A 22,005-nucleotide genomic window follows, 5' to 3' on the forward strand; every position below is an offset into this window, starting at 1 on the left:
GGAAATTGACTGAGGTCTCATTGGGTTAAGTGCATCTCTAAAAGTACAAAAAATACTGATTACTGTATCCTCCTGTGCACATTTCTTTTTCCAAAGCAGTTTACAAAAGTGGTTGTCATTTAGGAAATGAAACCATTTCAGGCAGAAGTTTTGTCTTTTTGGAACGGAACACTTTTCAATGAATGAAGAGGAAAGATTTCAGGTGATTACACTGATACTTGGAGAACTGACGCCCCTCCTGTTTAATGACACTGTGGGACAGAGACAATGCCTGCAACTCTTCGCTTTGTGCTGCCATCCTTCTCATGCTGTGGGTATGTAAAGGAGTCCTTGCTGCGATTGTGGACTCTCAGATTCCCTGGGCTCTCACCATGCTGCAATGTTTTGCTCCCCTGCTGGCAGAAGACACAACTGCAGTCGAAGTTGTCGCTCCAGGTAGAAGTGTGCTCTGTTGCAGTTGTGTTCACGTAAATAAGTGGCCAAAGGTCCACAAAAACGGAGGTTGATCAGAACTGAACTGCAAATCTTTCAAAAGCAGCCTTTGTTTTGTGTAGTTGTTTGTGTAGTTGTTGGCTGATTGCGTTGGCTGGGTTGTTTGTGTCATATTTATAAAATAAGCTACAAAACTGCTACCTCACTCTTAGTCATAGAGTGTATAACACAGTGCACTCCAATGTACAGGCCATCTACTCATGAATTTGAGAATTGTGACATGCACATGAAAGGCAGGTTCACATGGAAGTACGTATCCTGTTGGCTGCCTTTGACATGCTGACCTCTTTCTCTCCTACAGCGGTACATCCAAAACTCATCTAGCTGCCCACCAGTGCCCCCTGTGGCTGCCCCACACTCAGCCCTAGCCCTGCACAGGCCCCACACTGTGAAAAGAGGCAGATGGCTCAGCAAAGCACTTTTAATAGTCTTCCTGCCTCCTGTTCTAGTAAAAGGCTCGTAGTGGGGAGCTGAGTATAAGAATATTTGCAGGTACAAACATGATTTCTGATCTCAAATCTAAAGAGAAAAGCTTACAATAACCATTAAATATCAAGTAAAGAGCAAGTAATAGGAAAGCAGAGTGACGTTGTAGCTGAAACATGGAGAAGTAAGACATACTGTGGGAAACCATGTAAAAAAGCAAATGAAAAGACTGACATTAGCTCAGTGACTTCATGGGAAAATGCCAAAACACTATGAAAATTGGTACCTTTGCTTTCATGCCTGTGCCTTAACAACTACATGGAGATGACATTTCTACTCGAAAACCAGTAAACCATGCTTTTACCTAAGTACTGGCTGCCGGACTGTAGTCTCCATTTAAATGTGAATAAGATAAAGTACCTGGAATTAGGCAGCATGCACCTCCCCCATTACTCTTTTCTTCTGAAACACACTGTCCAGTTTAATGACTAATTGTTGAAGACCTCCATTAAGATATTCACATTGCATTTCCAATTATGTACTCTTCATTCTCTGCAGTCTACCTGCTTTGCTAGCATAATGTTCCGATAGTTCCATATCTATCACAAGTAAACACAGTATGTATAAAATTTTGATTTCTTAATTTTGTAGTAATTTAAAGTCCCACTCAGTGCAGAGCAATATAGTCTCTTTCATTGCTTGGATAGAGACTCACAGACTGTACTGTAATGAGATACAATTGGTTTGACAATACGTCTTCCAGGCCAACGAAAATCATCTTTCTTCTTTCTTCTCTAAAGCTGGAATGGCCGTCTTCAAATGCAGAAGAGTTCTGAGCAAAATGCTTAACAGGGTCGCGCACTCTGACCTCTCGTGTACAGATGTTATTAATGTAGCTGCCAATAGTTCTTTGTTGGGTATGGGGAATAGCCCAGCCCAGCTTGAGCTTGAAAAAGGCTTGCCTTGACGTGATTTGGCAGTGCGCAGAGATTGATTTCCTATCCTTGCGCGAGCAAGGCCGATACAGTCAGCTCCCGAGGGTGAAAAACAGCTCAGTTCTCCAGGGCCCCGGGGTCGAGTGACGCTCTCCCCTTTCCTGGAGTCATGCGGGTCCTTCCTCAGACCGGAGACAGGCAGCAGGCTTCCCAAACCCAACACAATCCATGTGTTCTCACTGGCAGAATGAGCCTACAGAAATAGTCATGCTTGAGTGACAATACTAGATACCTGATTTTCTCCTTGTGGCCAGTCAGCACTTCTTTTTTTGTCAGCACCCTGCTGGCTGTCCTGTTTTATATATACATGGTCTGTTTAGGTCACACTGTAGTTGTTCATTGCCTGTTGCGGTTCTTTGTTCTCTGTTGTGGTGCTTTGGCGGTACGGTGATGGACCGGTCATGCCAGTAGAGCCCTTTGAACTGCACAACAGAAAACCGATTGGCTTGGAAGTTGTACAATGTGGAGATTAGAGCCCAAAGGACTGGGAGAGATGCAATTGTGACAGCTGGGAAGTGGGCTGCTGCGCAGAACCTGAGAGCAGGATGAGGTCAGGTTAACAACAGTGGAGACCAGATCTTTGTCGTTGTTCTAAAGATAAAGCACATGCTGTTTACTGAGTTTGCAATTGTTGTTAAAAAAAAAAGAAGATGGAGAATCTACGGCAGCTAGTGTATTATATTTTTCCTCTCTCAGCTGTTACATGGCGCTGTTTATGACAGTTATTTGAGGGGGGGGTCTGTATGAGCACAGTTTCCTCTTGGCAGAGAAGCAATCCTGCCGCAGTGGCTGGGGACGTGCCGTTTACTCTCGCTAAGGAAGATCTGAGCACCCTGGGCTTGTTCATCATCGGAAACACAAATTAGCCTGATTAGATTTCGCCAGCTTAAGGGATGATCTTTCCCTGTTGCGTGTCCCCGTCCCTTCTCGAGATCGGAAAAAACCATCCCTGGGAAAAGGGAAGGAGGAAGTCACATCTGTCTTGCTTGGTCGTATCTGGCTCAGCAGCCAAGTCCACTCATGGGAGGATAAGCACTCTGCAGAGTAGAAAGACGATTAGAGATGATATTAGTAGCTGTATATTCATGGCCGGTGTATACCTTTTCATTGCTGTGATGGACTCGGAAGTACTTTACCAGATTGCAGACAATGCATTATGGATAGTGCTGGTTGTACAGACACGAGCCAGATGGCCACAGTGTGTTTTGTACATAACAAAACAACCAAAAGCTTTATGAACCCCTTCATTTCAACTTAAGCGTCCAGTAACAAGAGGATGCATTTCAAATTACATTAGAATTTCCAATTTCCCATTTTGTATTTCTGTCAACTGTTTAATAGCTGTTGTGAATATGACTTCACTTTTGAACGTGTCTTAAACAGTGCTGTGTTGCTTGCATGTTTAAAGTGGGATGGAATTTTTTACGGAACCCCTTTTTACGTATTTACTAATCTGTTAAAAATGTTAGCCTACTCACAGGAGCAGCAAATCTGTCTACACATTTCCAGTCAAACTCAACAAAAGAACATTTAGGAAGACAAAGAAAGCATCAGGTACTGTAGATTCAGCTACATCGTGTTTCATAAGCTTGAATTGTATTACAAAATGTTTTTAATGGCAATGTTCCCCTTACAGTTTTTACATTTTTCTTTTGGAAAGACAATTTTTTTACTTTTATCCCTCCTCCTCCCAATTCAAATAATCATCAGTCATTACAAATCCATATGTTGTACTGTTACAGCATTTGTACCGGCATCAAGTGGTGAGGATATCTTGGATTTCCTCCAGAACATGTGCTGTCATAACCAAGTAAAAAAGATGTCCTGTCCGGATCGTTGCAATCCACCTGCTCCTGAAACGATCAGTGGTCATTCTAGGAACCCAACTGCAAACTCATCCAGGTGTAGATGCAGGTTCTGTTGTGTCAACATACAGTCCACGTGTCTTTGGTTTTCTGCTTGAGTATCTGCTCTGTTGCAGAGGAGTAAGAATCTTGTTAGTCATTCCATCTGAGGTCGGCGTGTCATGAAGACAATCAGTTATAGTATTCACACTACATGCATTACCAAGGTCATGCTAGTAATAAGTAATGCAAAGATTTTTGATATTGCAGACATGAGTGGTTTCCTGACACACATACACGCTAAATTAAATTTGTATGAAAAAGCTGCACTGTCTACTGTGTATGGCCAGGATACATTATTTAAATTCATATTTAGTTAGCTAATAGGAACAGAGTATCCATGTAAAACCTCCATAGACATGGAGAGAACTTACAAACTCAGCACAGACTCCACCTCAGCCCAGAATTCACCTAGGACCCTAGAACACCGCTCACTGTGACACAATGAGCACGTACTGTTTACTTCTTAGCTAATCGATAGTGGGTGCACTATTTTTTATGTGCTGTTAGCATGAGGGTTGAAGTCGCACAATGAGGTCTGGTGTCACAGCAAAAATGAAGAGTGGAAAAACAGGCCAATTTCAATCAAGAAGACTGAGTTATGTTAGTAATGCAGGTGAAATAGTGTCCACTCATTTCCCCCGCGTGGGGAAGAAGACTCTGGTCTTCCTTCCTTCTCAGTGAACCCCACATCCAGTTTCCCAGTTCCCGAGAGACAGAGCTGTACGTGAAACTGACCTCGCCAACCCCTTCCTCCAAAAAAGACAACCCCACAAGTTTTCATTTTGCTGTAACAGCTTCTCTGACCTATTAAAGCTTGAGTTCAAATATTTTGCTTTTCCATTTATCACCTCTAAGATGTCAATTGTGCATTGATTTCCATCAGTTCACAGAGCATCAAGAGCAGACAAGGGAGATTAATTGGTAAAGTTTTTAAATATCCAAACCTTTTATTTCATATTAGAGTGTCCTCACAGGCGTGCTGGCTACTGCTTGTAGGAGCATTTCTAATTGCAAGTGATTTTTTCACACGGCGTCTGATTTTCTTTTTTTTTTTGGGGCACAGCCACGTAATTTCCTCAGGAGCTGCGTCCAGTTCCCCACTCATTCCTCCATTTTGCACTTCTAGTGATGAAATGCAGTTTCCAACAGATGTTCAGGAGGGATGATGGAAACCATATTCTCTTTCATTTCAGCTGCCCTAACCTGTAGTCATCCCTGACGTCATTACCCAGAAGCCTCTCTTTTCACATTCTTCTCATCCACCCTTCCTCTGCCGCATGTCCACCTGTGCAGCTCCCCCTGGGCTCACTCCCCTCTCTACAAGGGGCTCCCAGCCTCCTCATCCAGGGGCCAGGCAGGTTAAATCTGACCTTCCCATGCCTAAGCATGCAATACACATTCCCAAAACGCATTTAATCCTTGAATGTGGTTATTCCTCAAAATTAATGCCACATTGGTGTGGGAGAGAAATGCGAGAGATGAGTTTTGGCTCGCTATTTGGGCCTTTTCAGACCACCATGCAGATGTTCAGACTGAGGTGACAAATCATTTGGGTATTAAATTCACTCTTGAGCGAGTGATTATATCATAACCCTTCCACTATCTATCTTCAGCTGTCCTTACCACATTTTACAGATGCACAACTGAGAGTGTGCTCACATGTAGTATTACAGTGTGGTTTGGCAGCAGCTTGTTGTCTGACCGGAAGGCGTTACTGGGGGTGATCAGGTCAGCCCAGTCCATCGCTGGAGTACAGCTCCCCGCTGTAGTGGACATTTTTACAACTCGCTGTCTCAGGAAGGCTGAAAGTATCGCTAAGGATACCAGTCATCCTGGTTCCTCACTTTTCTCCCCCCTTCCCACTGGTAAGCGTTAAAGGAGCATAAAGTCATGAACTTGCAGACTCAGAGACAGTTTCTTCCCAGAAGCTGCCAGATTACTGAACTCTACTCCTGCCACAGGCTCACACTGATGTGTTTTTTAAACTGTATGTTATTTAACTTGTTGTTGTTGCTACTGCTGTTTTGTATTAATGTTTTTGGTGACTCCTTTGATGGTTTCGTATTGGAGCATACATGCAAATAGGCATCTCATGGCACTTGCGCATATGACAATAAACTGAACTGAACTCATCTCACACCTGGCCTCTGGCTGCTTCGTCAGTAGTCAAAGGAACGTTGTGGTGGTTTTGAAATAATGAAGTCTTCCTCAAATGATGTTCCCAAATGGGTAATTAATGAAGAATTAGGAAGCTTGAGACAAGCGGACAAGTGTTAGAGTGACTGGCATGCGGACAGGCTGGCACACGACTGAGGCTGGAAGGGTCACGCAGGGCCAGTTGCCCGAGGTCGCGATGCCAGGGGGAAAGTGCTGAGCTCGTCGGCACAGCGGACAAGCACATTTCGTTCTTTATTCCTGCTCTGGTGTAAATTGATCGGCGCTGGAAGCGCGCTGTAATGGATCCCCGCTCTCTGTAAAAAAACTGCCTCCCCACCTCCCCCTCCTCTCAGGGTGACTGCGTTTTTATGAACCCCCCCCCCCTTTCCTTGCACCCCCACTGCAGGCCAGAGTCCTGCCAAAACATTTCACTTTGCCAGCCAAAAAAGAAAGGAAGAAAAAAAATGAAATCCTCACTTTTCTTTTTGGCCGTTCAAAATGTAGTGTGTGGCTCCTAAGGTACCCTATGCATTATGGGTCAGCTCCCAAATCTCCAGCCTGCTTCTGTTCCACGTAGTGCTTACTCAGCCACTAATTCCGAGCTACGAAACAGAAAAGACTGAACCTGCAAAATACTCATACGCATACAATAAGCTGAGCTTCCCAGCACTGCAGCTCTCTTCTGCACATCCTGAACCCTCTGGTTTTGACAGGAGAAACTTGACTATTTATATCCACATTTAGTATTTGCCTGTAGGATTTTCACTTGAAGTGCACATTTTTCAAATTCTCGATATAATCAATGAACATCCCAGGCATCCTCATTCGATAGATAGGATACAAAACGTCTCTCACTAGCTTCTTTCCTTAACAGAATGAATGTATTTTAGCTTTTTGATAGGTAATGTTATCAGTATGCTAGATTAATGTGTAAGACACCATTAATATTAACAGTAAAGCCTATCTGGGGCACAGTAAACACATTTTTAGGAGCCTGATATGGTCTTACTCTTAAGTCAGAGAAGAGGAAACTCAAAGATCTATCTAGTCTTTTTCTCTGAACAATTCATTTGCAAGGGAATGAGGTTACAATTCAGCGTCTTAGTACGGTAAGAGTAATTGCAAGTCAGACTGTAGTGAAGTTTCAAATACCGCGTGTCAAAAGCAAACTAGCATTGTCCAGAAGTAGCAGTTTAGCACCCATCAACAGGGGATCTTACTAGCACTTACTAGCTGAAAAAAAAACCCAACATCTAAGCTCTGACACCTTCTACGGATATAAAGATTTCTGAGTGAATAGGGTGAGAGTCTAGGGTACGCTTCAGGCATACCTGAGCATCTTTACTGTAGGAATCTATTTAGATGCCATGATATTGACTCATAATGCTGAGAGGAGTGAACGAAGGCCCAAAAACAGACCCCTGTCAGAGACCACAAGATTCTGAACAGATCTGAACAAAAGCAGATGGCATCCAAACAAGAGCTCATCCAGACAGGTACAGGTATTTTCAGATGATTCCATGTTTCCTAAGTTTCAAACCCTGCTGTTATATCTGGGAGAAGATATAACTATATATAAACTCAAGGCTGTCATCGTCAGCAGCAGTGCAAAATGAATGACTACATTAGTGTATTTCTGTGCATTGGGTCACCTGGAATTGGCGTCTGCTGTAATTTAATGTCTTATGACCTGGTTAATTATTACCTTCTCAAGACCCTTATATAATTAAAGAAGATAATAAAAGACAGCTGAGAGTGTCAGTATATTATTGCATCTGTGGATTTGTGTTTAATTGTGAAGTACACGTGCACACAATGTATATTAGATTTTCAAGGTTCTGTTCACCAGTAAGAGTAATAATTCTTCCCCGGGAGAGGTCCTTTATCGCTTTTCCTGTGTACTGAATGCAATAGCATTGAAGGCATTCCAAAGTCCAATGAAAATAAGCAATTTAAATTAAATAAAACAGTTTTGCATTTGATGAGAGGCAACAGATACAACCAGAAAATGTGGAAAGGAATTCTCTTTTCTCTCACTAGATGAATCGGTTTCTTTAATTTCTTCCTACAAAGTGATGCTTAACGAATGCAAATCTTTATATATTCAGTTTTAAGTGTTATTCACTCAGTGTTATTCATGCCATAGCAGAAAACACAATAATTATTTCCCGCAGCTGTAGAACACTGTGTGTCAGGGCACAGCGAAGGGCTTCTTAGTCCTGATAATTCTTACTTTAGTGTCTGCTGTGTTTACTTCTAGCTGATTGAGCCCTCACTTAAATAAACAATAAGCTTTTTTATTTGTTTTCGTGCATTTAAATAGTTGGAGATCTCAAATGATGTCATTGAAAGATGAAGTAGCATGAAAATTGTCAACTTTTTAGAATCCACATCTGTAAAAAAGGTATAATTTAGCAAACTGCCAGTCCAAGTAAGAGCTGAATTATGTGCTAAAGAGCTCTGTTGGAATGTTGGAAGCACTGTAAGACACAAGGTGCACCAGTGAGTCAGTGGAATAATCTTGTCCCTTCTATCTCCTTGTCCTTGCAGGAGAGGAAGGATCAGAGTCTCATGCAGACACACCGGGCAGCGGGGACAGTGAGACACCCTCACAGTGCCAGTCCTGCACCAGCACGGCCCTCAGGGTGCTGGGAGGGCTGCTGTTGGTGCTGTCAGTGTCCTCCTCCTGGGTGGGCACAACTCAGGTGGTCAAGCTCACCTTCCAGTCCTTCTCCTGCCCCTTCTTCATGACCTGGTTCAGTACCAACTGGAACATCCTCTTCTTCCCCATCTACTATTCCGGACACCTGGTCACTGCACGCCAGAAGCAGACCCCCATCCAGAAATTCAGGTGGGTTCTCGGGTGGGACGCAGGACTGGAGACAAAGTATCTCTCAATGCTACAACACAGTGATCTCGTGATCATACATAATTTTACAGTGAAGTAGTTAATGAAAACTCAGGAGTAATGATGGCAATCAAGGTCCAACCTGTGCTACACTAACTTCTCATCCCCCAAGCTGTGACTTGCCAAAATGCTATTAAAGCCATATATAAGCACCTGTCTCTTTCTGCATCCTTTCTCTGCACCATCACCTTTACAACTCCCCTTGGTGAACTCCTCTCTCTTCAAGCGGGTCCTAATTCCTCATCCCACAGCCAGGTGGTTGGCTCTCAGCCAAGCAGGTTAAGTCAACGTTTCTCAGGCTTGATGCCTCAATAAACATTCCCATATGTATTTTCTTACTGGGTGTTGTCATTCCTTGTTAACCCAACTGAATAGGATTTACTCGTTCTGCGGTATGCCTAGGTCTCCACAAATGCACGTGACTTTTGTTTTTTAATGAGCTGTCTTCAAGTCAGATGTGCTGAAGGAGAAATGAGAAGGATAATGAGAGTAGGTGTTAGGCCCATGCGGATTATTTCAATTGTTAACGAAGGATTTCCAAAGACTGAACAGTGTGGTTGGCTCACGACTATCTGTGCTAACCTGTTGATCCCCTGGCAGATTCGTGGACCAGAGACTGAGAAGGCAGAGAAGAAAAATTCGGCAGACTGTTGGTTTAATCCAAAAATATTGCATGCTGACTTCAGCAGACCTAGTGGGTTATACCCTGATGCTCTGATTGAATTCCCACTGCAAATCCAGGAAGCAGGCCTACGTCCATGTTCATACTGGTTGTACATCCGTGACTATGAGGACTGCCCTGTCCGGCTTTCTGTCCCTCTCGCCTTCGTCTTCTCTTTGCAGGGAGTGCAGCCGCATTTTTGGAGAGGATGGCTTAACCCTGAAGCTATTCCTGAAGCGTACAGCTCCCTTCTCCATCCTGTGGACACTCACCAACTACCTGTACCTGCTGGCCCTGCGCAAGCTCACTGCCACTGACGTCTCCGCTCTCTACTGCTGCCACAAGGCCTTTGTCTTCCTGCTGTCCTGGATTGTCCTCAAGGACCGGTTCATGGGGGTGCGGGTACGCTGGTCTTGTAACGCTATGGCCCGTGTGGCCGTTCCCCCTGCTACAGTGGTGTGTTCATTCAGACGTGTGGCATTCCTGGAGGCTCCCCTCTTTCCAATGGGGCTGTGTGTCAGTGAAAACAGGGCTAGGGATGTTAAGCACCCGGTTCAGTGACAGACAAGGAGTTGGGTCCCTGGGTGAGGGGCATTTGGCTATAAGTGAAAGAGGGAGTCTGGGCTAGTGAAGGCTGACAGTAAGGATGAGTGAGTGTTACGAGGGGGAGAGAGGCCCCTTTCTGCATGCTGACCATCATTCACTAAATGTTTATAATCCCACAAGGCTATGTTGTCCAGAGAGTCTCATTAAGAGAGGATGAAAGGACCATTATAACATGCAGTCATTGCTGTATTCCCTCTTCCTCAGGCAATTTGGGCTGATGAGCTGGAGTTCAAGACAAATAATAGGAAATGGGATGCCTGTTGTGACCCTGTGGTGGAGGCAGCGCAGAGATCTACCCCTGCCTGCATGACTGTGCTGTAGTATATCATGTGGTCCCTCACTCTAGATTCTACTGCTTTCCCATGGTGCTCTGTGCCTCTCCTCCCTGCAGATAGTGGCTGCTATCATGGCAATCACAGGCATTGTGATGATGGCATATGCAGATGGGTTCCATGGCGATTCCATCATAGGCGTCGCCTTTGCTGTTGGCTCCGCCTCTACATCAGCTCTCTATAAGGTGAGTTGATCTAATTGACAGCCAATGCATTTTGAATGACAGTCACTTTTAAAGGCAGGAACAACTGTCGCACAAATGCTGGTAGGTTAACAATATCACTTTTGAAATCAAGGCAGGAATTAAATATTTGAAGTACTGCTCTTTAACTGTGCATGTCAGATGTAGTCAAGATTAAACTTGTGAAGGAGTAGGCTTGAGCTATCTGGTCCAAAGCTGTCTCAAATGAGGTCAAAGTTAAAATGAAATAAAATTGTTGTTGAAAATGTATTTGGTACATTTGACTTGTTGAATGTGTAGAGTCTTTGCTAGAAGTACTACATTCATGTGTTTTCAGGTGCTGTTCAAGATGTTCGTGGGCAGTGCCAACCTAGGCGAGGCTGCGCACTTCTTCTCCACTTTGGGATTCTTCAACCTCATCTTCATCTCCTGCACGCCCGTCATCCTCTTCTTCACCAAGGTGGAGCACTGGGGGTCGCTGTCGGCCCTGCCCTGGGGCTATCTGTGTGGCGTAGCTGGGCTCTGGCTGGGTGAGGACACGTGCGCGCTGAGAGGGGCTGTGTCAGTGTGTGTGAGAGAGCCTCAGGGCCAACGAGAGTATCAGATTGACTCCTCGCAGGAGTTTCACTGACAAAGGCCAACCCGCTGGACCACTGACATAGCATCTCCGTGGGTCTCATACTCCTGCCTTTCCCAGTTCATCTGCTTTCCACAGAAAGCGGAGCTGACAGAAATCATGGCATGGCAGGTGTGTTCGGTTGCAAAAGGAGTGTTAGGGGCAGGTGCTGTTGCCCTACATGGTGACACCTGGTTGTCTTGGTGCATATGAGTGAGTCTCTTTCTGCAGTGTGGTTGAATGTGCACATGCAATCTGTAAAGAGGTTTGCTGTACTATTTTTGCATTAGTGTTCAAATCAGGATGCACGTTTAAGTGAAACCTTCCCCCTACCCCACCTCACCCTAGACGACTTCACCTAAACATCTTCTGAGTAGGATTCATTTTAACTCTGACCCGTCTGATCCTCTTCCACACTGCTTTTCTCTTTATCACACCCCTGAACAGCGTTCAACATCCTGGTGAATGTGGGACTGGTCCTCACCTACCCCATCCTCATTTCCATCGGGACCCTGCTCAGCGTACCAGGGAACGCAGGTAGGCTCGCTGCATCTGAGTGGACCTGAGATGATTGGATACAGGGGCCAGCACATTGCACAGCAAGCCAGCTTGGCTCTCACAGTGACAAAGAGATTGCACACTGCCTGCACATCCAAAATGTGTCATTTGCTAATTAATAAAAAACTGTGTTCAGAGCTACTCAGAAGTAAATGCCCAGCTTGCAACTGAAACAGTCTGTTGACTAAAAACTGTCTTCCTGTTTTGGTCTATGTGCACTTTTCCTTCAAAGCTTCTCTGCAGTTTAGAGGAATTCTTCCTACCTTGAACAGAATGATGTGAAAACTGCTTTGTGCATATCTGATCTCCACAGTATCACCTTCCTGTCGGATATTTCACTGCACCAGATGTGTACATGTCATCCAAGCTGCTGAAGAGAATAAGGGGTAGTTCCATTCCCACCCATCTATTAAATTTCCTGCATTTACATTCTAGACATTTTCCAGTTTACCAAAAGGGTTTTGCTGCAGGATACAAGCAGCATACTTACTACCTATATCCCACGTATCCCACTTCTATAATCCTATTTTTTATATTACTCCCATTTCTCACCTTTCAGCTGTTTTTGGGGTCAGATCTCAGAATGTTCAGTAGGAAGTAACAGAAGTCTTCCATGTACGCCAGGCAGCTTTACATAAACATCTTTATCCATTTAAATCGCTGATCCAACTAGGGGCTCTACTGCCATGGAAATCTGAAAATCCCGGAGAAATATCTGTAACTCTTCTGTGGCAGCCTAGCTTTGACGATTGCCTTCAAGATACATTTTAGCGGTAACAGATGCTTGTGTATTTTATTATATTAAGGAACATAAGAATGGTTCAAAACAAGAGCAGACCTTTTGGCCTATCTAGACCAATTGGTAATTAGTAGTGAATAGCTAATGGCCTGAGGATCATCATCCAACTGTTTCTTCACAGAGTCCAAGGTATCGTCTTCAATAGCAGGGTAGTCTGTTCCATACGCCCACCACCCTTATGAAAATATTTCACGGTACATTAATTTCGCAGGGTTATGAATGAATGAACACCACATGTACAAATGCTGAATTCAGCTGATGTCTCATTGTTCTTGGGTTTGCTGCAGTAGGTATGGCTGTGCATCTGGCAAGAATACTGTATTACATGTGCCAGCTGCTGTGAGGATGACAGGACAGCAGGCATGTTTCCGGAACTGCTGATAACACATTTCTGACTTACTGTTTTGGAGCGGTGTGCTGGTACAGATCTCACGTTAAGCCATGCGGCTGCCTGTGTCTTTGCGCAGCGGTGGATGTGCTGAAGCACGAGGTGATCTTCAGTGTGGTGCGCCTGGCCGCCACCTCCATCATCTGCCTGGGCTTCCTGCTGCTGCTGCTGCCCGAGGAGTGGGACTCCGTCACGCTGCGCTTCCTCGCCACCTTCGCCGAGAAGAAGGGCGAGGAGCACGGGGAGGAGCTGACCGAGTCCAGCGTGCACACCCGCAGCCGCAGCCGCGCCAACGGCGCCGTCTCTATCCCGCTGGCATGACCCCCGACCCCCGACCCCCGACCCCCGACCCCCGACCCCGCATGCCCCGGGCGCATCGCTGCCTGCCCCGCCAGGCGTGCACGCTCTCTGCCTCTGCCCGGCGCAGGGGAGAGGGAACGGGACTCTTCTGTTCGGCGCCGCACGGGAGGCGGCTCCACTTGTTAATGTCCAGAACCGGAACGAAACAACAACAAAAAACCTTGCTTGGCTCCAACAAAATCTAAGTTCCCTTGAATATGTTTTTAAGCACTGAGTAAGCCGCAATAGCTGTCTTGAAGGGAACGACACGAGCCTGTGGGCTGTTTACTTGGAAGGAAAGGAGATTTTCGCCATTCTTTCGCCTCCTTTTCCTGCCTTCTCCTCCCCCAATCCCAGCATCCCCTCCCAGCACCAGGGACTGTATTCTGTGAATATAAACATTGGCAGGGCCGGTATGGCCCTATCTTACCTGTATTTACGCATTCAGAAACTATATCTATAGGGAACAGAGACAGTTTAAACTTTATTTAGTATTATTATATACAGGAATGGGTGTAAAATACATTATGCTGAATAAAGATTTTCTTTTCTTTTTTTAATAAAAGGAAAATGATCCTCAGTATTTTGTTTTCTATTTTGCTTGTTTAAACCCTGCTTTCCAGAGAGCTATTTTGAGATATATGAAAGTACTAGATCTGCTCTCATTTTGCAGATCTTTGAAGTGAAACCATGAACAGGTTCTCAATTAGGGAAGCAAGAGCCTGAGTGGCAACAATAGATGATATGCTTGTGTGGTATTTGCGTGCCGTCACTCACTGCTTTTCCATCGGATAACTGCTTTTAAAAATGTCATTCCTTAAGATTTTTCTGCAGGAGAAATTCCAAAACCAGAGTTTGTCCAAGCCAAGGAGCTAAAATACTTCATGAAACCAAAAAGAGCTAAAGAATATGGAAAAAACAGTGGAAAGGGCAGGATGGGAATCCACGAATAAGGAAAACAGATGGGTGTTTTTTTTTTTAAAGTTCCAAACATTGCCATCCCAAAGACTTAAGCAACACATATGAAAGCACTAGCTCTCACCTCGCAGATCTGAGAGAAACCACGAACAGGCTCTTACTGGATTGCTGCAGTCACTGTTTTGGGATTTCATTTCGGATGAAAACCTTGTACAAATAAACATGAGAGAATATCTGAGCATTGAAACAACTGGTGTCTGAAGCCGCTGTGGACCTTGGCCGGTGCGTGAGAGACTTGTGACAGTGAAGGACCCAGTAGGTGCCGTTATGTAAATCTGTCCTCCTGTATGATTAAACAGCTGTGAGATGTACCACAAGCCTGCATTGCCAGGGCTCCAGCAGCTTTGTAACTGACACACACAGGCAGTCAAACACAGACTGTTCGTGACAGCCAGTCCGATGGGGCGAAATCGACTTGGAGGAAACGCGTGGTAATGACTAGTGTGCTGAGAAATGTGTTTTCTAATGAAGCGTTTGCTGAAGTGACAGATTTGGAGAAACTAGCAGTGCTGCTTCATTAAATCAGAGCTGGGGTGGGGTGGTGATTTGGGCAGGAGACAGAGGGAGGTAAATTATCATTTCTTCTCTTCTACATTCTTGAGACACAAAATGCCCCCATGGTCCTTCTATTATCTTAAGTCATAAGGAGGTCTAGTAACAACTTCATGGGATTTTGAATCTAACGTTTCCCTTGTTTTACTACAATTGTTTTACCTAAATGGGCATGCACTCACATAATGCTCAATTATCAATCAAAATAACTCAATTGATCACGTCTCGTTTGATAGAGGAGGCTCTCTTCAATCAATTGAGACTGCCTGTGATGCTGGAAGGAAGTAACCACCCATATATGGATGATACAGCCTCCTCTGTCAAACGTCTTGCTTTATGGGCTACAATCAGAACCAAAAGGGGGGACCACACATGCTGTTCAAAACAATTCGAGCCAAGTCTTATCCATCAAACATCAGCCGATTTCCGATGTTCCTATACTGAGCTGCCTGGGCACAAGCAAGCAGATGCTTGTATGGAAATAACCTGGCTCTGTGTGTCAAGGGTTCATCAGTTGCTCCCACAGACCTGGTGACTTGTCTGGCCTGTGTCTCCATTCCAGTTGAACAGGGCCCAGACCTCTGCCTAGAATGGGCCCAAGAGGTTTCTTCTCCGTGGGGTAGGGGGTGAGGGCAGCTCTCGCAAGATAGGCATGCCTGGGGTCAAGGGATGGACAGGGGACCCCTTTGGATTTTCCTACCTAATTGAACCAAATCAAGTTCCAGGGGGAATACTTGGTGATTGTGGAAGGCTACCTGAAAAGCTGGCACAGCTTCCTGAGGGTGCAGCTCCGCTCTGTCATGAACAGGTCATGCTGCCAGCTGGCACAGCCCAGGCAGAAAACCACACACACTCACCAGGGTGCACCCTTTCTCTGCACTCTCCTAACACTGAGCAAGCAGGCTGATCTGTGCTCCCTGTTGCTCCACACTCTGTACACATGGCTGGGCAGCAGGAGGGGAGCGCACAGAAGAGGGTGGTTGCACGTCTGGGTACTTTAAGGCATTCAATTGTTAACTCGGTGTGGTTACAGTCTAACCTGTGGGGAGGGAGTTGCCATGGAAACCCAGCTCACTGGGGTGTGGAAAAGACGATAACAAAAAGAGAGAGACGTTTATACTTGTTTGACCACAGAAAACGTAGGTGACAATAATTAATCCTCCAGTAGTATATCAACATGCCCTGGAAGAGAGTGTTTCGGGGCAGACTGGGGTGACTGGGTGTGAACAGGACAGACAGACTCACAGACTGGCAGGCAGAGGGACTCGAGGACACCTCACAATCTGTGGCCAACGGACTTTCCTGGCACAGTCCTTCTGTTTCCTGTTACTGACTAACTGAAGGGTCTGCAAATACCCAGGGACTGAGAGGTGTTCATCAGGTGAGTCTGGGTAAGTACAGAAACAGCACAGCGGGGTCAGACACGAACAAAACTTTGCACATGGAGCCACAGACGAACTCAGCTATGCAGCAATTCTCTCAGCGTTGTGGGAGCCCACAATTAAAACAGCTGTCTGCTTTATCTGGAGGACACAAAAGGAGCCCATGAAACACCCGACAGTCCTGCTTTTGGATGAAATAATAATTTGTGTCAGAAGACCTTTCAGTTTTCAAAGGTTTCAAGGTTCTGAGTCAAACATAAGAGCCAGAAGTGTTATTGACCCTAAAAAACTGGACCGTTCTGAGACCTTGACTCTATCATGCATGGTCACTGGGAAAATCATATAACCACTGGGGGAACCAGTTCAAGAGCAAATTCATTCCTGGATTAACAAGGGAATTTCAGGGTTAATTACAGAAACTCTGCTCAGGACCAGGTGGTTTCTGGATTATGGGCACCAGCAGTACCAGACCCAAGCCGGTGCAGGTGGCTCCATCCCAGAGCCCTTCTGAGCAGAGAGCGAGCCCTGTGCGGCTGGAAAAGAGACAACCCTGCACACACTGGACGATGGAACCACTGCACAGTGACCAGGAGCAGCAAGGGAGTCTGGGAAGGAGAAGGACAACACAGCTGCCTCCCCTGAGACAGGAAATGACTTATAGCTTCGCCCCTCGCTCTGCAGGTAGGTCATGGATCAGTTTGTCACAGCTGTGGCTACAGTCACAGATGGGGTGTATATAAGGTTTTTGTTCATGTCAGCTGCAGGTTCTGGACATGAGCCCAGTTCACATGTAAACTAAAACCAGAACAAGAGGAAGCATTATGAAAAATAATCACTTTATTTTAGACTTCCCCCCCAATTAAAACAAGTGCTGTGCCATAGTAGTCTTCCTGTATAGTGTGTACATAATCCAAGCAATATGGATTCCCCTGGAGAGCACTGAGCACTGACAGGCAGATTAGGCTTTGAAACTGGCAGTGAGAGAGATCGTGACAACCTGTGTGCACCAGGATTGCGGCCTTCTGGGACAGCAGGAAAGGCCCTGTAGAGATTTTGCAAGAACACCCTTCAAAATGGAGTCCCTGGTCTCTTTAAGTTTTCTCACGAGTAGGTCGAACAGAAATATTTGTACTGATGCTCTCTTCTGTCCCAGGTGCATTTAATACAATGCTCCATGTTCTTTCATCACTACATTTACTGTTACTTTAAATTGCTTTTACAAAGAGAAATGCTCATTGGCATTAGCGATGTGGTGGTGCTGTGGTGGTGACTGCTTGATGTTTCCCTGTGTCCTGTTGTCTGCAGGCCTCCAGTCTCCTGGCACCAGTGTGGGCGGTAGCATCATTAAGTCCCACCCTCCTCAGAGGCCACAGGTCAGCACACAACGGTGTTTCTCCAATTGGTGAAGAAACTGAGTTTGTGGTACACCAGCATGGACTGATTATGGGCAATGGCTATGCTCTGAGCTGTTCATTTTTAAACTACAGAGACTTTGTCTCATAGTCAATGTATATACAGTACCTGTATATATATTATGGTTTTGGACAATGTTATGCTGTTTATTTCATAGCCCTGGAGACTGATTATTGGAACCTATACAACACAACCGCAGGTTCCTTGTGTTGTCTGTGTTTTGCTTTTGTGCGGAGCTTAAACTCAACACAAACCTACGATCAGAAAAAAACTCACGTTAGCTGTAGTTTCTTTACCGGAGAAAAAAGCTGCCTCTTGTAACTTCAAGACATCGGCAGGGTCCAGTAGCTATTCCACTCAGGGCATGTAGACTATCCAGGTATATGACAACATTCACCAAGGGCAGCAGCAGAATGTCAGTTTCAGAGATGATTACCCTGTGCTCTCCTGTATATACAGTAGTTCTCACATGAATCTCCAGATCTAAGACAGCAGTGATCAATAATGAAGTAGTGACCTTGTGCACACTGATGTCTCTACATTGACTGATCTTGTGGCAGGGACTGCAGCCACTGGCCCTGCCCATCGCTGGATTTCTCTTCGAGGAAGTGGCCAATCACACGGCCCTGGTAAGAAGCTCCGCCTCCTCATAGTTCTGCCAGGAGAGCTCATGTCAATGGGCTGATTTATGTTCTCATCTACAGATAGAATCCAACAAAGCCTGAAGGCTGGGTTTACCTATTTCGGGAAGTTATCTTAAAGACAGTAACAAAAACTAGGTATTGAAAACTGTTTCCCTAGCTATAGATTGAATGGAGCTCTTCAAGCTTTCTTGGTCTGGTAGGTACTGTACATCCATCACCTTGGGCTGTAACAGCTCTTTCCACCTACCTCTCATCTCCATTCTAACACTGTTCTCTGCCCACCCCACTCCTCCTGTGTCTGGGACCCTCTCACGCCCTCTGACCCTTGCATTCTCTCTTGCATGTCAGGGCACACTACCAAAAGGTGGGGACTCTCTCCGCTCCCCCATCCACAGGCAGAGGGAGTGCTCTGGCAAGGCTGGCCCACTGCAGGTACAGAATCTCACAACCTTCACTCAGACTGCGAGCGATCAGGCGCATTAGAGCACTGGACTGCTCTTGACTGACACAGAGCTCTGTCCCTGTATCCTCTACTCGTCTGCTGCCTTTTTCCATGCCCTGAACTTTCTCCCATTAGTTCGTGCCAGAAGTGAGTGGCTGTGTGAAGGTGCAGCAGTGGGTTTCTGTGGAATTGCGTGGGAGAGACAGCTGGTGTGCGCTGAGCCCGTGACAGCTGTCCCAGGGGCCGTGATTACTGTGTTGGTGGAGTGGAAACCCCAGAGAGAGCTGTGTTGCAGGGCTGGCCCACATTGACCTGTTCCTCCTGGCAGGTTTTCTTCCCAGTGGATGCACACCACAGACAGCTGGAAAAACTGGCATCTCACTTCTGCTTTTTCATGTCTGTCTCTAAGCTGTAGGGCTGAAAAGATCCTGCCAATAAAACAGATAAAGTCACGTTGGCATTAAGTAAGCATCCATTCAATGAAAAATACTCATTTCTTTCCATTATTTCTCTGTGATGCTTGCTTGCCCCAGCACAGCCTAAATCGACAAGCACCGCCCTTACCATTGTCACTATGTCTCTGTCCCACGACAGGGGGGAGTTCTGGAGGCCCAGGCGGCTCTCAGTCGTCAGTCTCACGAGCAGCGCCGAGCACAGAGACGCCTGGTCCGAGAGATCCTGGAGCAGAGGGGCAACAGGGGGCACAGAGGGACAGTCTGCATGGCCAGCGGTGAGATGAGAGCACCTCCCTCCACGTGTTTGTGCTGTAATCAGGCTGTGTTCCTGCAGCTAATAAACAAGGCAGGAAAGATAACGCAGAGACAGGAGGAACAGTGGGTATAGGTGCGACACACAAGGAGCAGTGGCTCTGTGGCTAAGGATCTGTGCCTGTGACTGGAAGGTTGCCGGTTCAAATCCCGCGGCTGGCAGAGGAATCCTACTCCATTGGGCCCCTGAGCAAGGCCCTTAACCCTAACTGCTCCAGGGGCGCTGTACAATGGCAGACCCTGCGCTCTGACCCCAAGCTTCTCTTCCTGTCTGTGTGTCTGTGTCTCCATGGAGAAAAGCTGGGGTATGTGAAAAGATTAATTCCTAATGCAAGAAAATTGTATAGGGCTAATAAAGAAACATTAAAACAATCTGCACACACTCCCTGCTCAAAAGCTGCCTAATAACAGACAGCATCCCCAGGGCAGAGTCCTACTGTAGGATGTGATGACATGGCAAGAGACATCCAGACTTTGTCAGCTAGTTTAATCTGAATTCATGTCATAGCCACACTGAAAACCTTCCTTTACTTAACACAAAACGCGAGGCAAAGAAATAATCTTCCTCGTGTCGTGATGGGCTGTGTTTCCTCATTTCTGCTACCCCTACAGACAGAGGAGAGCTGGAAGGGAAAGGGAAGCGTAACGTACGTCTGGTCAAGAGGCCCGCTGAAAGAGACATCTTCTGGGACTCGTCCAGTGGAGAGGGCCTGGACCTGGTGGAGGCTAGTCCTGGACTACAGGAGTGGGAGTTGGCTGAGAGTCCCAGGACCACTCAGCACCGCTCCAGCAGCCCGGGGTCAGTCTGGGAGGAACAGGGGCAGGACAGCTCCCGTTCCGACGGGGAGCAAGGTGGGCTCCAGGCAATCAGGACACAGCACCGCAGACAGGGAGAGGTTCCAGAAACCTGCACCAGGCAGTCCAGACAGGGAGCAGACAAAACAAAGACCTGGATGCTGGGAGGGGAAGGAGACCTGCGCAGCCGACTGAGAGCCAGCAGGCTGGCCAGGGGGCGGGGAGACGAGGCCTGCTGGGAGGTGAGTGCTGGCCTGACAGGATCTGCCAGAGAGAAAGACGAGAATCCCTGCTGGAGGCCTGAGGAGGAGGACTGGGCCTGCAGGGCCCTGAGCAGACGAAGGCAGAAGATCGCAGGCAGACTGACCAGAATCAGGCCTGAACTTAACCCCTCGTTCCAAGACCAGCTAGACCTTGACTTTTAGGCCCATTGTGGTGCGGGGGTGGAGGGGGGGAGGGGTATATCTACATTAAAAAAAGTTGCTGGTGCTCAATTACCAGAAAGACGAAGCTGGAGTTCAGAAGGCTGCAATGTGTCAACCATGATCCTGAGTGTGGGTGGCAGATAGGGAGAGAGGAGATATTTGTGCTCCCAGTGTTCTTTCTGCTGTGAAGAGCCCAGTTCAGCACGGATCTTTCCGTGAGGCCCAGAGGACAGCATTCATTCTGGAAAATGCTGAGCTTTTCATTAAACCTGCATTTCACAGACTAAAGGACAGGCATTTGGTACAACTTGACTACAATTTAAAATGCAGTGCACATCCCTAGACACTAGTCTAGATTTTCATGAGAAACTAATACAGCATAGATAAGTGTTTTGAGACATTTTTTAGGGAAGGAGAGCCACAAGAAATCTGTACTGGACTTTGCACAGCAATGTTTTGTTAATTATATTAAACCACTAGAGCATTTTTAGCATTTTTATTTTTAAGAAGACAAATTTTCTAAAGTGAAAATGCATAAATGTGTTACATGTATATGTATATGCAACTTCAGTCCTGTTTATGGTAGAACTGCATGATCTTTAACTAAATTATTGCATTGCTCTTGCTCTACAGAAAGAAAACTGTTTTGAAAGTTTTTAATCCTGATGTTTAAGCTATTTGGTTATATCACCCTGGAAAGACCTACTCTACTTTTCCTTCTACGCATTTCTAAATAGTAAAATCTTTATTTCTTTAAATGTGAAGGAAGTGCTAATTAACGAGGTGTTGGTTTATTCTCTGTGAATTACACAGCAAACAGGAAAATAAAACCCTTTCCGTGTAGGTCTAGATTTTTTTTCCCCCTCCAGCTGACATAATTAACATGACAAAGCGTTACTCGGGTGTTTCTGTGAGGTTTCCTTTTCCACTACAGATAAAACGGAATTTAAATAATACCCATTATGAAGACAAATCAGGTGGTTTCATAGCAAGATGGTATTATACAGGGTTAAACAGTAGGCTTCCCATGAAAACGCCGGTGAATTATAATAATTCAGTGTAGGGTGACACCTAGCGATTACTAAGATATTGCAGGCGAAAAGCGTCTAACAAAAGCTCTCGGCTCTAATGGATTGCCGTTCCACAAAACAGCACTTGCAGGCGTGAAGTGCGTCTGTGTGACGATTAATTCTTAATACCGAATTATAGGTACTACATTATTTTATTTATTTGAAGTGGGG

The 22,005-nt window shown here is 45.8% G+C and overlaps 2 protein-coding genes across 4 annotated transcripts in view; both read left to right on the forward strand.

The window, feature by feature from the left end:
• The window catches only part of slc35f4 (solute carrier family 35 member F4), a 39,935-nt gene extending 25,989 nt beyond the window's left edge, over positions 1-13,946 (forward strand). For both annotated transcript variants that reach the window (XM_015350063.2, XM_006632217.3), the window contains exons 2-7: positions 8,528-8,828; positions 9,729-9,948; positions 10,544-10,669; positions 11,004-11,196; positions 11,730-11,819; positions 13,107-13,946. In XM_015350063.2, coding sequence (XP_015205549.1) covers positions 8,528-8,828; positions 9,729-9,948; positions 10,544-10,669; positions 11,004-11,196; positions 11,730-11,819; positions 13,107-13,348 — 1,172 coding nt within the window. In that variant the 3' untranslated portion in view covers positions 13,349-13,946. The remainder of the gene's footprint in view (positions 1-8,527; positions 8,829-9,728; positions 9,949-10,543; positions 10,670-11,003; positions 11,197-11,729; positions 11,820-13,106) is intronic.
• A 1,891-nt stretch (positions 13,947-15,837) lies between these two features.
• Positions 15,838-21,599, forward strand: LOC107077738 (uncharacterized). Of its 2 annotated transcripts, XM_015350102.2 has the most exons (6): positions 15,841-16,959; positions 17,584-17,651; positions 18,252-18,320; positions 18,684-18,767; positions 19,372-19,507; positions 20,157-21,599. In XM_015350102.2, the coding sequence occupies exons 1-6, from the start codon at positions 16,728-16,730 to the stop codon at positions 20,762-20,764; spliced, it is 1,197 nt and encodes a 398-aa protein (XP_015205588.2). In that variant the 5' UTR covers positions 15,841-16,727; the 3' UTR covers positions 20,765-21,599. The 2 variants fall into 2 exon arrangements, with proteins under 2 accessions (XP_069049290.1, XP_015205588.2); XM_069193189.1 differs by lacking the exon at positions 18,684-18,767 and having other exon boundaries at positions 15,838-16,959.
• The last annotated feature ends 406 nt before the right edge of the window (positions 21,600-22,005 follow it).

This window comes from Lepisosteus oculatus, chromosome 8, assembly GCF_040954835.1.
Source record: "Lepisosteus oculatus isolate fLepOcu1 chromosome 8, fLepOcu1.hap2, whole genome shotgun sequence".
In the NCBI taxonomy this organism is placed as follows: Eukaryota; Metazoa; Chordata; class Actinopteri; order Semionotiformes; family Lepisosteidae; genus Lepisosteus; species Lepisosteus oculatus.

Coding starts and splice junctions, on each gene's coding strand:
- LOC107077738 (XM_015350102.2), top strand. CDS start 16,728: ATGGGCACCAGCAGTACCAGACCCAAGCCGGTGCAGGTGGCTCCATCC. Junction 18,321..18,683: donor TGGCCAATCACACGGCCCTG/GTAAGAAGCTCC, acceptor CTTGCATGTCAG/GGCACACTACCAAAAGGTGG. Junction 18,768..19,371: donor GCAAGGCTGGCCCACTGCAG/GTACAGAATCTC, acceptor GTCCCACGACAG/GGGGGAGTTCTGGAGGCCCA.